Source organism: Meles meles, chromosome 18 (genome assembly GCF_922984935.1).
Source record: "Meles meles chromosome 18, mMelMel3.1 paternal haplotype, whole genome shotgun sequence".
Taxonomy (NCBI): domain Eukaryota; kingdom Metazoa; phylum Chordata; class Mammalia; order Carnivora; family Mustelidae; genus Meles; species Meles meles.
In genome coordinates, this window is record NC_060083.1 from 17,215,421 (window position 1) to 17,233,050 (window position 17,630).

At 50.5% G+C, this 17,630-nt stretch overlaps 1 protein-coding gene across 2 annotated transcripts; it reads right to left on the bottom strand.

Moving 5' to 3' along the window:
- Positions 1-689: 689 nt before the first annotated feature.
- Positions 690-17,629, bottom strand: P2RX1 (purinergic receptor P2X 1). Of its 2 annotated transcripts, XM_045985899.1 has the most exons (12): positions 17,484-17,629; positions 8,439-8,586; positions 8,068-8,139; positions 7,562-7,631; positions 7,232-7,328; positions 6,818-6,898; positions 6,389-6,530; positions 4,495-4,622; positions 3,997-4,087; positions 3,513-3,578; positions 3,076-3,177; positions 692-2,961 (listed from the first exon to the last, which is right to left on the bottom strand). In XM_045985899.1, exons 1-12 carry the CDS (start codon positions 17,618-17,620, stop codon positions 2,896-2,898), a joined length of 1,200 nt encoding a protein of 399 aa, XP_045841855.1. In that variant the 5' UTR covers positions 17,621-17,629; the 3' UTR covers positions 692-2,895. The 2 variants fall into 2 exon arrangements, with proteins under 2 accessions (XP_045841853.1, XP_045841855.1); XM_045985897.1 differs by lacking the exon at positions 17,484-17,629 and having other exon boundaries at positions 690-2,961; positions 8,439-9,420.
- Position 17,630: the final 1 nt, after the last annotated feature.

Genomic DNA, 17,630 nt, shown 5'->3' on the forward strand with positions numbered 1-17,630 from the left:
CAAGGATGAAGAAGAGGGCAAAGGATCTGCAGCAGCTCTCCTTTAAGAAAGTACCCAAAAGGTGTCAAGGTGTCGCATGATACTTCCACATATATCCATCCCATTAGCTAAAACTTAGTCACATGGCCAGACCCAGCAGGGAGAGGAGGCTGGGAAATGCAGTTTCCATGCTAGGCAGCCACATACCCAGTGAAGAACCAAGGGTTGCATCACTACAGAGAGGATAGATACCCAGGGACAACTAGCTGACTCCACCATTGAAAGGGAGGCTGGATGAAGAGGCAGAGGGCTACTGGTATACCAGGCGCTTTACGTATATGTATCTTATCTTATCCCAACCTGAGTAGAGACTATTATTATCCCTGACTCCTCAAGAAGCTTGAAGAGTTAAGCAACTTGCCTACGGACATACAGTGACCCTTGGCAGAGCTGCAGTTGAAAACTCTTTTCACTATATACTGGTCTGGCTGGAAAATCAGGAGAGGGTGGGTTCTAGGAGCTGTTGGAAGGAAATCTTTCAACAAAGGTGGGCTTGGTCAACAGTGTCAGAGGCTGACAGGCCAAGCAGGATATAGGCTGAAGTGTCTGCTTGGATTTGGCAGCAAGGACACTGTTGGTAACCCTGACAAGGGCATTTAGGAGAAGTGGCTGTGGGGGCTGGCGGCCAGCTGCAGAGGGTGGGATGCAGAGGGAAGTATAGAAGTGTAGGTCTTTCTGGAATGGTGACAGGAAGGTAGAGCAGGAAGAGCTGCAGAGGAACAAAGGCCAGGAGGAGGCAGAACAGAGGAGCAAATGCAGGTATTGGAGAGGAGAGGCAGCCTCTGCTAGGAGGCTTCTGGGCCAGATAGAAAGGTTGGATACAAAGGAGGAATACTTCAATCATTCAGGAAGGAAGGGGGCAGGAGGTGCAAAAGCACGTAGGACTGGAGAACAAAGGGAGGGAAGAAGAAGGAGTTCCCTTCTTGTAAAATCTAAAGGATGATTCTTAGCTGGGGAAGAGGGTAGAAAGTCAAGGGCCTAAAGGACAGGGAGAGGGCTGGCCTGTGCTGTCCAATATAATTTCTTACTGCCACTAGCCATGTGTGGTGATTTAAATTAATTAAAAGTAAATAAAATTAAAAATTCAGTTCCTTGGTTTCACTAGCCACATTTTAAACATTTAGTGACCACACGTGGCTAGTGACTACTATTTTGGAAAGCACAGACAGAGAATGTTTCCATCACTGCTATTGGAGAGCACTGGTCTAAATGGAATTTGGTGATGGTGGAGTTCCCAGAGACCCTGACTGGCCACAGGTCCAGACTGCAGGTCTTGCCCACTGCAGGGCCCCTGGAGAATCCTTCCACATTATCTCCATTCAAGACCTTCCTCCCCTCTTTGGGATTCCTCAAGTCTCTCTCCTGGAGCAGCCAGCCCCGTTCTTATTCCTGCTTTCCTGAGGCCACTGCAGAGAATATCTGCTTGTCTGAGTGCCAGGCCTCTCAAAGCTGCGTTAGAGGTACATGGAGGACCAGAAGGAGCTCCAGTGTTTGGGTACAGTGACCCATGGACAGAAGTGAGCTGACCTCCAAGACTGACCCTGCTGGGCTCAGGGCCTAACTGTTGACTCACCACTGTCTAACAAGAGATCCAGAGGACCTCAAAGATCTCTCAGCTCAACCCTGCATTCCACAGATGGGGACACCTAGTTTCAGAGAGGGAAAAGTACAGAAGGCGGAAGTTTGTCCTCATTCCTTTTATTTTACTCCACCCCTCACTTTCCCCAGACCTTGTGTTCAGACAGAATTGGTCAGGCCTTGGTTGCTGAGGCTGGGCCATAAGCAGGGAGCCCAGGATTTGGCCAGGGCTCCACCCCAACCCGAGGTAGCTGAGTGAGGATTCATGGATAGAAGGGACTGTCCTGGCCTGACACATTTAGGGAGAAGCCTAGCTCTGTGGAGGGGCTGTTGCATGGACCATGTGTCTGTACTTGAAGGCATAGGTCTGTCCAGATGGCTGTGTTTGCAGGGCTCCAGCTGTTCAAAGCCAGAGTGTGGATGGGAAGGGGTTGTGCATGTAGATGAGAGTGTACATAGGGGTGTGTACATGAGACACCATGTGGCTTGTAAGTATACCACACACGTACTCAAAGCCTGTATCTGCCAGGTCAGGCAGGCCCAGGCAAAATCTGATACCCAATCGGGAGCAGTTCTTAAACTTTAGCCTTTACAATGGCCTGGGGAGTTTGCCATCCTTGCATCTCCATGGCCAGCCCTAGAGATTCTGGTTCAGGAGATCTGAGGTCGGCCCAGGTGCCTGCAATGTTGACAAACTCCCTAGGAAAATCTGGGGTCAGTAAGAAACAGGGCTCAAGCATGGCCATCCAATAGAACTTTCTGCAATATTCTGTGTGGTCCAATATGGCAGCTATTAGGCACATGTATCTATTTAGCAGTTGTAATGTGGCTGGCTAGTTTTAGGAACTGAATTTTTTTTTATTTTATTCAGTTTAAATTAATACAAATTTAAATGGTCATCTCATCATGGCTAGTGTCTGCCATATGGGAAAGTGTGAGTCTAGAGACATGAGGCAGTGCAGTGCTTGAAGGCCCAGAGCAAGAAGCACACAGCTCTGATAGAGGAGTGTGAGAGGAGCCCTGCCCAACCCCAGGCTCTCTAGACCAGGAGTGGCTGAGGCTGGAGCAAAGCTCCCTTGGGGCTTGTGGAGTTGGGGCCAGAGCCCAGACTTGAACAGGTCCCTCCCAGTGTCCCCACTGAGCTGACAAGACCCTAGTGTCTGCCTGGCTAAGAGGGTGGAGAGCTCCTGCAGAGACCATTCTGTCCTGGTTGGGACCCCACCAGGGCCCCTGCCTGAAGTCTCATGCTGTGTCCAGTCAGGAGCCAGGGGGTGTGGATCAGGATGTCTTCATGTTCTCCTGCAGGCTCAGGGTGGAGCTGGTGGCTGCCAGGTCACGCTCGCCCTGTGTAAGCATTGGAGGGAACAAAAAGTCAGCCTCAGGGAAGCAGCTGGGCCCCCAACACAGACATGTGGACCTAAGGCCTCAGAAATGCCCCAACTTAGGGAAATCTCTTACCGCCCCTGACCCCATGTGCTCTGCATACTTGAACTTCTTCTGCTTGTAGTAGTGCCTTTTGGGCAGGATGTGGAGCAGCAACAAGTCACAGAGAACCGTGGCCTGAGGGCAAGGAAGGGACAGATAGAGCATGGGAATCTTGGGGCAGGGACAGAACTCTCCATGTCCCACTTCAATCCTTTCTGGCTGGAGGGCCTGGCTGAACCCTGCTCTATCTAGACCTCAGATTCTGAAATGAGGCATTGCATGTCCCTTGGGAGATCAAGACCACCCCATCCCACTTTGGTCCTGCCCCAGCTCTGGGCCTCAGTTTCTTCAGACATACTGTGGGTGTGGGGTGGTGGGCTGGGCTCACTAAGGATGGAGTAAGCTGCCACTGAGATGTGGAAAGGGAGGGACTAACCTTAGTACAGTGACCCTGTGACCCTAGCACTTACCACCCCAAAGATGCCAATCCCAGAGCCAATGGTTGTCATTGTGGGGATGATGTCAAACTTTCCAGCCTGGTGGCAGGGTCCAGGGAAAGAAGGATTAACAGTCAGAAGGAGCCAGGTAGAAAAGGCCTTCCTCAGAAACCCCAAGGCCAGACTTGGGTCAAGGAGCTCCCCCTTTCTACCCTCTACTCCCACCATTAGCCGGCTCCACAGCCTGCTCTGCACAGCTCTGGCTCCCAGCTGCCGGTTAGAAGTCCTTGGTTTTGACCTTGGCTCTGCTTCCCTGGACAGAGGGAGGTAGTGGAGGAGGTGAGGTCACTGGCTGGAAAGACCTGCCCTCAATGGTTATCAGGTCCATTGGTTATCAGCAGTAAAACTGCTGAATGAAGCCCAGTCAACTTCCTGTTGTCTATAACCATGGACACCCAACAAGCACTCACAGGAACTAAGAAGGTGTCTCTGGCTGTCCCTCACACTGGACACTCACCTTGCCATCCACGAGAATGTCAAAGCGAATCCCAAACACCTTGAAGAGGTGGCGGTGGTTAGTCCCATTCTCCACAAAGTGCCTGGCAAACCTTGGGGGAAAGGGTGAGGTTGCAGAAGAGGGTGATGGAGAACAGTTTTGGGTCCAGTGTTCTTGGAGTTCAGCAGGAGCCCTCAGAGGTCCATGAGGACAGTCCCGTGCCCCCAACACCCCAGACCTCATTCCAGGAATGCTGTATTCAATCCTCACCCTAACTCTTGATGTTAGTGATTTCCCCTGCCAGTCCTGGCCAGGTGGGCCTCAAAGGGTGGGGGCTCAGGGTGCCAAGGTCTTGTTCCCTGCAGGCTCCCTGCAGTGGGAGTTGCCCAGCTCCCTCTGCTTTCTTCCTGGGGACACTTACTGGGTCTCAAGGGGTTCTGGGAGTAGAAGACCCACATGAAAACCCTCAACCTTCTGGGAGCCCAAGGAAGGGTGGACTGGTGGGGTCCTGGCAGGCACCTGAAATTGAAGCCTGGAGACAGGTTTTTGTCCTCATACAGTCCATGGAACTCGTAGATGGGTTTGCAGTGGTGCACATTCCAGTCCAGGTCACAGTTCCAGTCAATGGTGATGCCGACCACCCCGCCCTGCAGGGAAACCGGCGTTTAAAACCCAGGCTGCAGGATCAAGAAACTCCTGTCTTATGCTGGTGCCAGCAATCTCTTGAAGTGGGGAGCATTTTTTTTGTTTGTTTGTTTGAGAAGAGACACTGAGAAGCTACTGCAGGGCAAGGTCCTGTTGCCCACTCTGGCCCCACCTCCCACCTATCACACTCTGACTTTCTGGTGGTTTCTAGAATATACCAGGTTCTTTCTACCTCAGGGCCTTTGCATATACAGCTCCACAAGGCTGACCCTTTCTTATCCTTTGGTCACTTTCCCTGAGAGGCCTTCCCTAATGACCGCCTCTAGTCTAAAAACATGTGCCTCTTAGACCCTCTGTTTTCTCCTGGAACATTTGTCACTTTGAAATCGTATATTCATTTTGTGTGATTATTAACCCATTTCTTCTAAGACTATAAACTATGAGAGTGGGGCTGTCTGTCTCATTTGTCACGGACTCCTGAGTTCCTAGTGAAAGTTACAGTGTGGAAGGCAAGTAAATAATGTTGAATTAAAGAGTGAGTCTGTAAAGACCTGGGTTAGGAAGAGAAAACTTGAGAAAGTGAAGCTTCTCTGAGCAAGGTGAGGATCGGGGACAGGTGGGGGTAGGCTGAGCAACAGGAGAGCTGGGAAGTGGTCAGAGCAGGAGTGGAGCTGGGTGACTAGGCAGGAAGTAGGTATTCAAGGGTCTGTGGATGATAGTGAGGGGTGAGAAGTTCCTAGTACAGGTGGCAGGGAGATTTTAGGAACAGGGAAGTCTAACATTCAGCTTTCTGGTTGTGTACGTGTTGCTCCAGTATAAACCGCCTCCAGGTTTGGGAAACTGAGGCCAAAGGGCCGAACTTGTTTACATATTTTCTGTGGCTGCTTTTGCTAACAGCTGACTTGAATAAGGTTGGAACAGAGCCCATATGGCCTGCAAAACTAAAACCTCTGGCCCTTTAAAGAAAAACTTTGTTGATCCCTGTTTTAGATAAATGTGTTGTGAGCAAGTTTTGTGTGTATGTGTGATATCACAGAAAAGAAGCTGATTTCCATCCCTAAATAGGCAACTATAAGAGAAGTCTGATGATGATCACGTGAGGTATGGTACACCTGGTACACGTGATGATGATCACACGTACCCAGGGTCACCACACGCCAGGCGGAACTGAAGTGCCATCCTATGCATGAACCCACTTGATCTTCGAGACAACCCCACAAGCCTGGTACCATTATTATCCCCACTATGTAGGTGCAAAAGCTCAGACAACACTCAAGGGAAGAGACTAACTAGTCTGAGACCACATTGCTCATTAGGAGCAGAACCAGGATTTGAACCCAGTCAGACAGGTCTGTGCTCCTTACAAGGTACTGCTTCTCTTGGAACCCCAGGTAACTGTACAGATCCCAGATCTGGAATTTTCAAGATTCCCGAGAAGGGCACAGGCCTTCTCAGGGCCATAGAGCATGGAATTCAAGCTGCTTTCATCCCATATTTAAAAAACAGTGTGACCTCAGCAAATATCCAGGTGAAAATGTCTGCCCATAACCATTCATTCTGGGCACCTCCTCTGTGTCAGATCCATACCAACCAGGCTCTGCTAAGGACTCAGGCCTGACCCTCAGAACTCCCCTGTATTAGGGAATAAATCCACATATATACTCAGCCCATACCTGAGAGGCTTGAGGGGGCATTACCTGGGATGGAAAAGCCTTCTTTGACCTGCTGATTCCAGGACCTAGCCCTCCCCATTAACCTGGCACCGTACCTTCTCAGCCAGGGTGCTAAAATTCTGTCCTGACTCCTGTACCACATAGCCGAGCTTGAACACGGGGCACAGTGGGTGCGAGGTCTTGTGATAGAGGCAGGTCTTCATGTAAGCCGCATCCACCTCTTCCACTAGGTTGCGCCTACATAGGGATGGAGAACATCGGTAGCAGCAGGATGCCCGCGGGGCAGGGGGGGGAGGGGGGGACCACCCTGTCCCAAAGCTCTGGAGATTCCTCACAAGCTCCACAAACCCCCCTTCCACAGCCCTTGAGACTAAAGGTGGCCCACCCCAGGAGCCCGGCTCAGGCTTCTTCCCCCAAAGTGAAATCAGTCGAAGTGGAAGGTGACAGAGACAGTTGAGACTAGCTGGAGCAGCCTTGGAGGGGGGAGGTGGGTACCTGCGTTTCTGCACCCTTTTCCCACAAACCTGTTGACCTTGAAGCGTGGAAAGCTGATGCTGTTCTTGATGAAGAGTGTGAAGTTCTCGGCCTCTTGGAGAAGGGCAGGGCTGGAGGACACCATACTCACTTACTGTCCTCTCCTCAGGAGTCCCCCATGTGCCCAACAGTGTTTGTCATGGGTATGGGGGTGTGAGAACCTATGGTATCTTCCTGGTGCCCTGGAGTGGCGGCGGGGGTGGGGGGCGATGGGTGTGCTGTAACGATGGACTCTCAGGCCCCTTGACCAGGGGCCAGAGGGATCATTGGCTTGGGCCATACAGATGGGGTAAGAGTGAGGCTAGAAGAAGGGAGGACAGATCCTTTCCAGAACATGGATCCAGATGCCCCTTTGTCTGGGCTGGGGAACCTGCTCCCAGCTACCTGGATGGATAAGGCATTACCGTGGGACGTTGTCATCCACCTCCACAGGACACCAGCCAAAGATCTCACATGTCTGCACAGTGTCATTGAAGGCCACACACTTGCCTGTGCGTATGCCTGGAGCAAAGGAGGAACCCATGGGTGTCTACTCCAAGCTGGGGATAGAGAGGAGGCCCCTCATTCCTGAGAGCCCCCAGTGATGGGACAACAAAGAGCAGAAATGTGGCTGGGTCTGGGACAGGGCAGGCCAAGGTTAGAATGGCAGGAAGGGAGAGAGCCCTGCTCTCTGGTGGAGGAAGCCTGGAGCTGAACAGGGCTTGTGCAGGGGGACAGGAGGAGGCCAACCTTACCTTGGGCCTTCCTTTCTGCCTTCCCTGGAGTGCAGCCACTGTCATCTGTGCATGTACCCCCTTCTGGGTGCTAGGGGAAGGGAGAGTGGCTGATCCCAGGCCTCTGAGTAGTGTCCTAAGGAGAGCCCCTCCCACCACCAGAGCCCTAGGGAAATCATGAGGCAGTGTTAGCTTTGGGGTGAACTTTGCTTACAGGTTCCTTCCCCAGTACCCTCCCAGGACCCCTCTGGGTTCATGCCAAACTATGCCAGTGTCACCTGGCAGGGACCAGAGATGTTAGGGCTTGTGGATTGAGTGGGAACCGTGGCTCAGCATCTTGCTTGACACACAGCTGGGAGGGAAGCATCACTGCCAATAGCAGACTGTTACTTTGTGTGAATCTATGCCTAAAATTCCACCATAGCTTTGCCCTGAGAAAGCCTATCTTCAGTGCCCAAGGCAATTTCCTCTTCCATGATATTTTCCCCTGTAAGGAGTAGCGAGAGGGGATGGATAGCGGTCCTCACCTCTGCACAGTAGCCTTGAGCCTGGTGGGGGGTCGCAATGAAATTGGTCATGATCACGAAGGAGCTGTCCCCCTGGAAATGAGGAGTAGGGGAGGGAAGCGCAGAGTTCTGAGTTGGGAGAACAGCCCCAAGAACACAAACACTGGCCCAACAAGCCCCTGAAATCCACATGGTACCCAGCAGCCTCCATATCCCGTGACATCAGAATGGGTTGATAATACAACCTATTTTTGCCCCTCATTCACAGTCAGGGAAGTCAGGCCCAGAAGGAGATGGGAGCTGCACTAGTCCAATATGGAGATTGGACAGAGTCCAACCCCCACTCTGAGCCAGGCCCTGTGGGTGGAATGTATACCCCTGAGTAAGCTTACCTGGGCAGGGAAGACGTAGTCAGCTACATCCCAGACTTGGGGACCCAGGCCTGGGAGCTGCGTCACAGCCAGACCCTTGAGTTTCACAGACACGCTGCTGATGAGGCCACTTGAGGTCTGATAGCCCTTCTCATAGACAAACACCCACCTGTGGGGTGTTTTGGGGGTTAAAGGAGTCAGAGCTGGGCCAGGCCATTCAAAGATGGCATAAGGGTATATGGGCTGCTGCCCTTTCCGGCACCAGCTAGACATTTCAAATATTTTCCCCTCCCCTCTCCAGATGAGTCTCTGAGCCATTCTCTGCTTCTAAAGCTACATCTTGGGCTGGGGGCAGGAGAGCCTCACCTGCTTCCCCGGGCTGGCCTGTACAGAATGATCCCCCCTCTTTTTACTAGGAAAATACTAATATCTGGAGAGGAGATCCACTGAAGGACTCTTTCAGATCCTTTTCCAAGAGCAGGATTTGCTGTGGCCTAGAGACCAAGCTTCTTGGACCATAATCCTCATGCCCAGAGTGCTCCTTCCTTCTTGAGATTCTTCCATTGAGAACTAGCAGAGCATGATGGCTGAAAACCTGGCCTTTGTTGCCTGAGAGGATGGATTGGAATCCCAACTACACTACTCATGGGCTGCGTGATTTTGGATAAGCTATTCAATCCCTCTCTGCCTCAGTTTCCTCATCTGTAAAACGAGAATGACAATAATAGTACTATTCGTACTTGCTGTGACTTACGGCATATAAATCACTTAGAACGGGGACTGGCATGCAGTAAGCACTACATAGAGATTAGCTATGATTATCTCAGCCATGCTGGGAGCTCCTGGCAAGGGGGGCAGGAAGGAAACAGAGGGGGAAGTGGCCCTTTGCATTATGGGCCCCAGCTGAGGCCCTTGTGGAGTGACTCAGGATGGAGGCCTCCCAGCTTTCTTTCTTTCTTTCTTTTTTTTTTTTAAAGATTTTATTTATTTATTTGACAGACAGAGATCACAAGTAGGCAGAAAGGCAAAGCAGAGAGTGAGGGGGAAGCAGGCTCCCTGCTAAGCAGAGAGCCTGATGTGGGGCTCCATCCCAGGACCCTGGGAACATGATCTGAGTCAAAGGCAGAGGCTTTAACCCACTGAGCCACCCAGGTGCCCCACTTCCCAGCTTTCTTAGAAAATTCTGGCCTTCCCTTCCTAGCATGAAGAACCCCTGTTCCTTTGGGTTCTCCATTTTCTGTCTGGGAGGGTCAATGAAATTAACCTCCCTCCTAGCTTTGGGTGTAGGGAGGGTGGGGCACATTACCAAGATTTACCAACCACTGTTCCATTGCCCTAGCAACAGGGATAGGTCCAAAGATGGACACACAACCTGGGGAGTTTCAGCAATGAGGCTAGGATTTTTCTGGGAATTATTGGGAAAGAATCCTTTCTGTTAGGTAACTAAGCAAGGTAGCCGTAAGACCAAAACTATGGTTAGTCATCTTGCTATCTCACAGAGAGATAAGTCTAAGAATGAAGCCAACTTAGAGGAAAGTTAGGCCAGGAGATGGAAGAGGGCAGTCTCCTGACAATGGTTGAGGACCTGGATCTAGTCAAGCCTGACACACGTTAAAAAAAAAAAAATCTAAATAAATAAAATCTTTAAAAAAAAAAAAAAAGGGTGCCTGGGTGGCTCAGTGGATTAAGCCGCTGCCTTCGGCTCAGGTCATGATCTCAGGGTCCTGGGATCGAGCCCTGCATCGGGCTCTCTGCTCTGCAGGGAGCCTGCTTCCTCCTCTCTCTCTGCCTGCCTACTTGTGATCTCTCTCTGTCAAATAAATAAATAAAATCTTAAAAAAAAAAATCTACTCCTGGACTTTCCTGTTACATGAGCTAATAAATTCCCTTTCTTTATTTAAGGCAGTTTGGGTTTGGTTTTTGTTGTTTACAACTGAGAGTCCTGGATATGGTCCATTTCCTTCAGGAAAGACTGCATGATGTCCACGATAGCCAAACTATGGAAAAAGCCTAGATGTCCATCAACAGATGAATGGATAAAGAAGATGTGACACACACACACACACACACACACACACACACACACTGGAATACGATGCAGCCATCAAAAACCCTGAAATCCTGCCATTTGCAATGACGTGGATGGAACTAGAGGGTATTATGCTAAGAGAAATAAGTCAATCAGAGAAAGACAATTATCATATGATCTCTCTTATATGAGGAATTTGAAAGGCAGGGCAGGGGGTTCTGCAGGGAAAAGATGAAACAAGATGGGATGGGGAAGGGAGACCAACCATAAGACACTCTTAATCTCAGGAAACAGAGGGTTGTTAGGGGGGTAGGGGGGAGAGATAGGGGGGCTGGGTTATGGACATTGGGGAGAGTATGTGCTATCGTGAGTGCTGTGAATTGTGTAAGCCTGATGATTCACAGACCTGTACCCCTGAAGCAAATAATACATTAAATGTTAATTAAAAAAAAAAAAAAAGGAAAGACTGAATGGAGATGCAGTGTGACTGTGTTTGAGTGTGTGTGACCATTTGTGGTACCCATCAGAGTGTGTAGCTCTGTATCTCTGTATCTCTGGGGGAAATCTGTGGCTCTGTATCTCTGGGGGAAATCTGTGGCTCTGACTGCCCAAGCAGAGTTCAAAGACCCTCTCCTGTCTCCCAGAGCTCAGGTCTCATTGCAGTTCTCTGGACATCTTAATCTCAGAGTCAGTGCTAGGTCTCTGGGGGTGGTCTCCGAGCCCCAGGCTCCAGGAAGTCAGCCCACCCAGATTTTCCTCTCCCCCCATGGTCTCCACTTTATCTTCTCCAGGCCTCTCCCCGAGTTTGGCCCAGAAGGCGCCCCTCCCAAGCCTGAACATGGTCACTGCTGCCCCCTGCAGGTCCCAGATGGCACCGGGCAAGGCAGGACAAAGGCTTCCAGTCCTAAGTGCTTCCAGCCTTATCAGGGAGACTGGGCGCATCACCTACCCCTACCCTCCTCAGCCTCCTTCCTCCAAGGAGGATCCTGACTCCATGCCCAAGCTCAGAGGAGCTGTTGGGGATTCTGGGGAGCTTCTCCATGTTCTGAACCCCTCCAAATAGTGGAGTGACCAAGAGTGTGGCCCCCAAAGTGTAACAGAAGCCATGATTCAGGCATCAGCACTGCCACTCACCACCTGTGTGACTTTAGCCTCACCAGGCTAAAGGCTAAACCTCTCTGAGTCCTGGATTTCTCAGTAAAACAGACGTGATGGCACTTACCTCAAAAATGCTGCTTTTCATTCAATAAATATGAGCAAGACCCTCCTATGTACTGAGCTATGGGCTGGGTCATAGGAAGAAAGCAAGTTTAAATGACTGGGGGATTTCCCATGAGTTCTCATTAAGAAAATTAGCATGCAGTAGGCACATAATAAATAATCCTCTTATTTTCACTGTCTTGAGTCTGTAATTCCTCTTAATATGTTCACCTGCCCCCATCCTCCTGGCCTCTCAGCCCCAGATTTTTATCTCCACTTCTGCACTCTCCCTGGAGATCTAATTCCACACATTCATTTGATGATTCAACAAGTATTTATTGATTGAGTCCTTATTATGTGCCAAGCAGTGTTCTAGGCACTAAGAATACAGAAGTGAATAAAGCCAACCAAAATTCTGCACTCAACAATCTTACATACATGTCTATATGACACAATGTTTTGTGTTACCCATTCCTTCTCCCTCCCCTAGTTCCTCACTGCAGACATCATGCAGGTACCTCAAACTCAGCTCAAACCCTTGCAAAACAACCTGGCAATTCCTCAAAAAGTTAAATATGGAATTACCACTTGACTCAGCAAAATACCCAAAAGAACTGAAAATACTTTCCTATAAAAACTTGTACACAAGTGTTCACAGAAACATTATACATAAGAAGCAAAAGTGGAAACAACCCAAATAACTATCAACCAATGAACAGATAAATCAAATGTGACATATCTATACAATGCAATAGTATTCAGCCATATAAAGGAAGGAACTACTGACACATATTATAACAACATAGGACTTTACAAATATTATGCTAAGTGAAAGAAGCCAGACACGAAAGGCCACATATGATTTTATTTCTATGAGATATCCAGAGCAGGCAAAGCAGGCTGTAGAGAGAAAGAATGAGGAGTTATTGCTAAGGAGTACAGAGTCTCTTTCTGGAGTAGTGACACGTTGTAGACTAGATAGTGGTGATGGTGATACAACTTTGTGATTATACAAACAAGCAGTGAACTGAATATTCCTAAAGGGTGAATGTTATGGCATTTGACTAATATCTCAGTGGGACCAACCTGAGTGCCTCATGTCCCCTGCAGAACTTGCCCCTCTGGGCAAGTTGTCTCCAAGTTGTCAAGTTGTCAAGTTGACAAGTTGTCAAGATGTCTCCAAGACATCCTCGTCTTGGAGGATGGCACTATGCCTACCCCATCCTCCTCAAAGCCTCACACCCTCATTTTCTATTATCCCCACATTCTTTGTGGCCCTCTGTCCTCTTGGCTTTCATCTAAGGACTAAAAGGCGTTTTGCTGTGAGAGGCTGAGACACAGAGGAGCTGGGACAGACGCCAGGGCAACTCTGGTGTGGGGATGCGACAATATGTTATGGCTGGTGGGGACACACGGTGCAACCATGGGCAGAAGCTAACCAGACCAGGCAGATGCTATGGGGCACAGCAGCCTTGGGAAGAGACAGACTTCAGGTCCAGGAGGGATTGAGTTTAGAGCTGGGCCCCACACTGTTTGGAGATTAGTCTACATGTTGTCTATGGATAAATTAGGCTGACAATTCATGTTTAAACATTTTTTTAATGAGTCACCAGCTTCTAAATACCAAAAGGCTCCTTTTGCTCATAAATTCCAATTTCTCACTGCTCTTAAGAAGTCAAAAACTCTGGCTGTGCTGGGCCATGAACTGCTGCAGCAATAATGGGCAGAAACTAAGCAGTGGGCACCCCCTCCACACACACACACCTCCCTGGTGTGGGGCTCATCACGATGACTACTTCTGTCTTCCATGCTCACTGCTTCTGCCTTGGCATGGAGTCCTCCTCCCCTCCTGCTCCCTCCCCATCCCCTGCTTGCCCTGGGCCTTCCCCTGCTAGACATCCTTCTATGGCTCCCCAAAATCTGTAGGAGAAAGCTCGTGTTCTTCAGCCTGGCATTCAGAGGCCTGAATCAGTGGCTGTATTCACCCCTCCACCTCCTTTCCCTTGGGTCCTTTCATGCTCCACAGCCTAACCTTAGTGACTCTTTTACTGTTCTTTTCCTGCCCCCAGGGCCTTTGATCACTCTCAGATTTCCAGCAGGAGTACCTGGACCAGGTAGACACATGATGAGACTCTACCAACAAGGGTTTTTCATTTCCTTGGCCATAACAATTGGTTTCGAAGTAGGCGTTTGGTCTGATCCCTGCCAGTAAGAATTAGATCTGGGACTTTTGCTGGTACTCTGGAAAAAGAGACAGTCTTATGCCCTAGAGATGGCTAAGCTGGTGAGATGTCAGGTTGCAGACGCTGGTGGTCATTTTGTCACTATGAGGACAGAGAGACTGCCTAAGAATGAAGCCCAGAAGATAGTAGAGCTGGGAAGAAGAGAAAATCCTGACTAGCTTCTTTGGAGAACCCAAATGGGACCCAGCTGAATTCCCCATCTCCCTGCAGAACTTGCTCTTCCTGTGCCATCAGCATGGAGGATCTGGCCAGGCCTGAAGCCTTTACTGATTTTTTTTTCAGTTGCATAAACCACTCCGTAGCCCCACTCTTCTCTAGGAATCAAAGGAATACTGGATAACTCATCCTCCACTCCTCACTTTTCCTTTGGTCACCCTGTACCCCACCTCTGTTGCATGGATGCCAGCACAGCAATAGGCACAGAGAAGTTGCTGTAGAAATGTCCCTGGATGTATTTTTCCAATCAATAATTTGTATCTATCCTTATTCCTGATTGGTATGCTCCAGGACCCATTTGAAAATCTCAGAAGCATGCAATCTCAAGAGCTCTGTGTGGAGGTAGATGGGGGAGGAGGGGGTAGTGGCAAAGAGAAAGCCAAGAGCAGGCTTGCCTGGCTTATAGCCCCCAGGCTTTTTTGCTGAAGGCTGGTTCCACCACTCTGTTTTCTCTTCCAGGAAGGTTTCCAGGCTCCATTTACCAAGTAGCATTCACAAATCCCATTGGGACCCCCTGTGTACCGCAGCCAGACCTCTGTCCTCCCCAAACCAGAGCCCTCCAGGCAGGGATATATCCCAGTACACTCCTTGTTTGGGCCTGTTAGGTCATGGATGACAGCCCATGTATACTGCCTCTATACTGAGTTACAGAGAGCTCATCACCTCCCAGGAGACAGTTCTGACTGCAAATTAACCAATTTGAGACAAAAAGAGTGTGATCTTAGCTCAGCCCACCAGGGCCTCAAGGCCCACTTGCTCCCTCCATTTGCCATGGACTCCCCAGAAGAGTGTGACTGATAGAGAACACAGCTTCAGTTTGCCTTCTCAGTGTCTGCTTGGGTTCTCAACACCAACCTCTCTGCCTCTTAGTAACTGGCCATCTCTCAGTCTCAGGACCTCTCTCTTCATCTGAGTGGTTGTGTGTCAGTGTCTGTCTCTCTGTCCGGTTCTGTCTTTGTGTCTGCCCACCCTCCATCTGGTTTGTGCTCCTGTCTCTGGGATGCGGGAGTCTGGCTCTTCTGCCATTCTTGCCTTTGTACCCTGCAGCGCCCACAGGACCGGACATTAGGGCAGACAGGGGCCTTGGGAAGAGGGCTAATTAAGGAAAGGCATCCCTCCTCAGAAACAAGCCTGTGTACAACATCTTTAGAGGGCTCCCCCCAAACCTTGGTCCATGGAACAGTTGGGAAACTAAAACCTGGGATAGTGAGACCAAGTCCAGGCCGGTTTCTGTCTGCAGCAGAGCAGTCGGCAAAGCATCGGGCAGAGGCCAGACAAGGGTGCTAGAGACAGTTGTAGTCAAAACAGAAAGTCTGGGCTTGAGTGTGGGGTTGTGAGGGGTGGGTGTTGTGGGGGACCCTGCCTTCCACTCTCCGCTGTATGACTTGAGCACGTCAATGCCTCACTCCCAGAATGTTTCCTTTCCAGGCTAGGAAGGCCAAATTTGGAGCCATGCAGCTGGATTCAAATCTGGTTCAGCCTCTTTCTGGTTGTGAGATCCAGACTAAATCACCCAGTGTCTCTGAGCCTCACCAACACTGAGGAGGCCACATCCATGTGGAAATCAAGTAGACTATCCTTGGGGAGAGGAAAGCAAGGAGGGAGGTAGGCAGGTCTCTGTTACTGGAGGTATGTGTTCAGGACTGGATGTTGGCTTGCAGGATATGGTACAATGGGGAGTGGGGTGGGAGGACTGTCACTTTCCCTCTCACAGTCTGTCACCAATGCACAAGAGGGCCCTGGCACTGTTCCCACTGCTGACTTACAGCAGAAATAAGGGGCAATAGGGCCACAGTGAGGACAATATTCTCCAGCTTCTTCTGGTGAAGCATGGGCTAGGCCTGGGCTGGCGAGGTCTCTTTTCCCTGGAAGGTCAGGAATGCAGCTAACGCTGAGCTTTTAGGCCCCTCCTGTGCTTGGTATCAGAGCATCAGTGTCCCATTACAATGTTCTCAGAGCCCTAGTGAGGTGGGAAGGGAGGAGGCAGTGCTGAGGACTGGGGGTCAAGAGGCTTCAGTTCTAGCTGGGACTTGCTATGTGACCACTACTCCTTTCTGGTCCTCAGTTTTCCTCACAAGCTCAAATGGCATTACAGATGTCAAATTGGTCTGTAAACAGGAGGGAAGCAGAGGCCGAAAAGTGGCACAGGGTTAGCTCCTGGCTTGGACTCCACCTGAGCAGCTCTGAGGCCTTGGGGGCCGGACAGGGTAGAGAGGGAAAGATGTTTTTGATAACAGAGGCCCTGGAGGGACCAGAATGCTATGGTCACTGTCTGGCCTCCTAGTCTGCCCACAGTGGGCTCTAGTCCCACAGCAAAAATGGGGACATGAACAGGAGAGGGGCAGGGCCCTCAGAATCCCACAGCACAGCGATTCTGCCGGGTATCCCCAAACCCCCTCAGCAGGAGCTGAAACTGCTTCATTGGCCCTGGGAGCTCCACGAACCCTCTGCTGTGTCACCCTGAGTAGACATGATGCCCACCCCCCCCACCGCCGGGGCCCCCACATCAGGTGCCCAGTCACCTTAGCCACACGACATACTCATGTGGGTACTCAGACACAGAGAAACACCCAGCAGCCACCCCCAGTAGGCATGTGCCCAGACACAGAACATGTGCATCCACACAGAGTTCCAGGTATGATACACATACATACACACACCACGATGCACATGCGTGCCCACAGAAGCACACGTATGGTCAGGCCTGTCCTGGCTCCCAGGATGGCAAGACTGCAGGGGAGTATCACCTTACTTCTGCCTCTGCTCTCCTGAGACAGTGGAACAGGTCTCAAGATGCTTAGAAAGGAGCAGTCATCCCTGGGACCAGAACTGACCTCCAATCCTTGCCTGACAGGCCACCATTAAGGTACCAGGTGTTCTGAATTTGGAAGTTTCTTTACTCTGGGGGTTTCAAGTATCTCAGGATGCCTCTAATTTAGGCAGGGCTGGTGGGAACAGGGCCTGTCTTATAAAATGGAGTATGGCTTTTAAAATGGGTGTGTCTCCGCCTGGCGTGGCACGGAGGTCAGAAGTAGAAGGCCTCTGGTTGTGGTTTGCTAGGGCCCTGGCCTCTGGCACCACTCACCACTTGAGAGACCGTTAATAGTGAGTCAGTTCCTTAGGGCCCAACGACTTTGCCTCTTGTTCACCATACGACCCAGGGCAGGACTTCCCGTCTCTGCTGAACTGTCCCCATCTTGACAGTGAGTTAGCAGGCTTTCATTCCTTCTGAGTAACACTACAGTCTGTCAGGGGGGATGACAACCGAGGAGAGAAAGAGGCGCTCCTTGGGGTCATGGGGGCCTCCCAGAGCCTGGAGGAGAGGCCCAGGTTGGAAGCTGGTACAAGAAGGGTGGCAGGTAGGGGGTCCAGACTCACCCGATGACGTAGACCAGAACCACGAGCTGGATCAGGCGGAAGACGACGCCCACCTTCTTGTTGCGCACAAGCACCATTCGGGGAGTGTCATACTCAAAGAAAAAAGCAGCCAGTTCATCCTGGAGCCGCTGTGCCATGGTGGGCCAG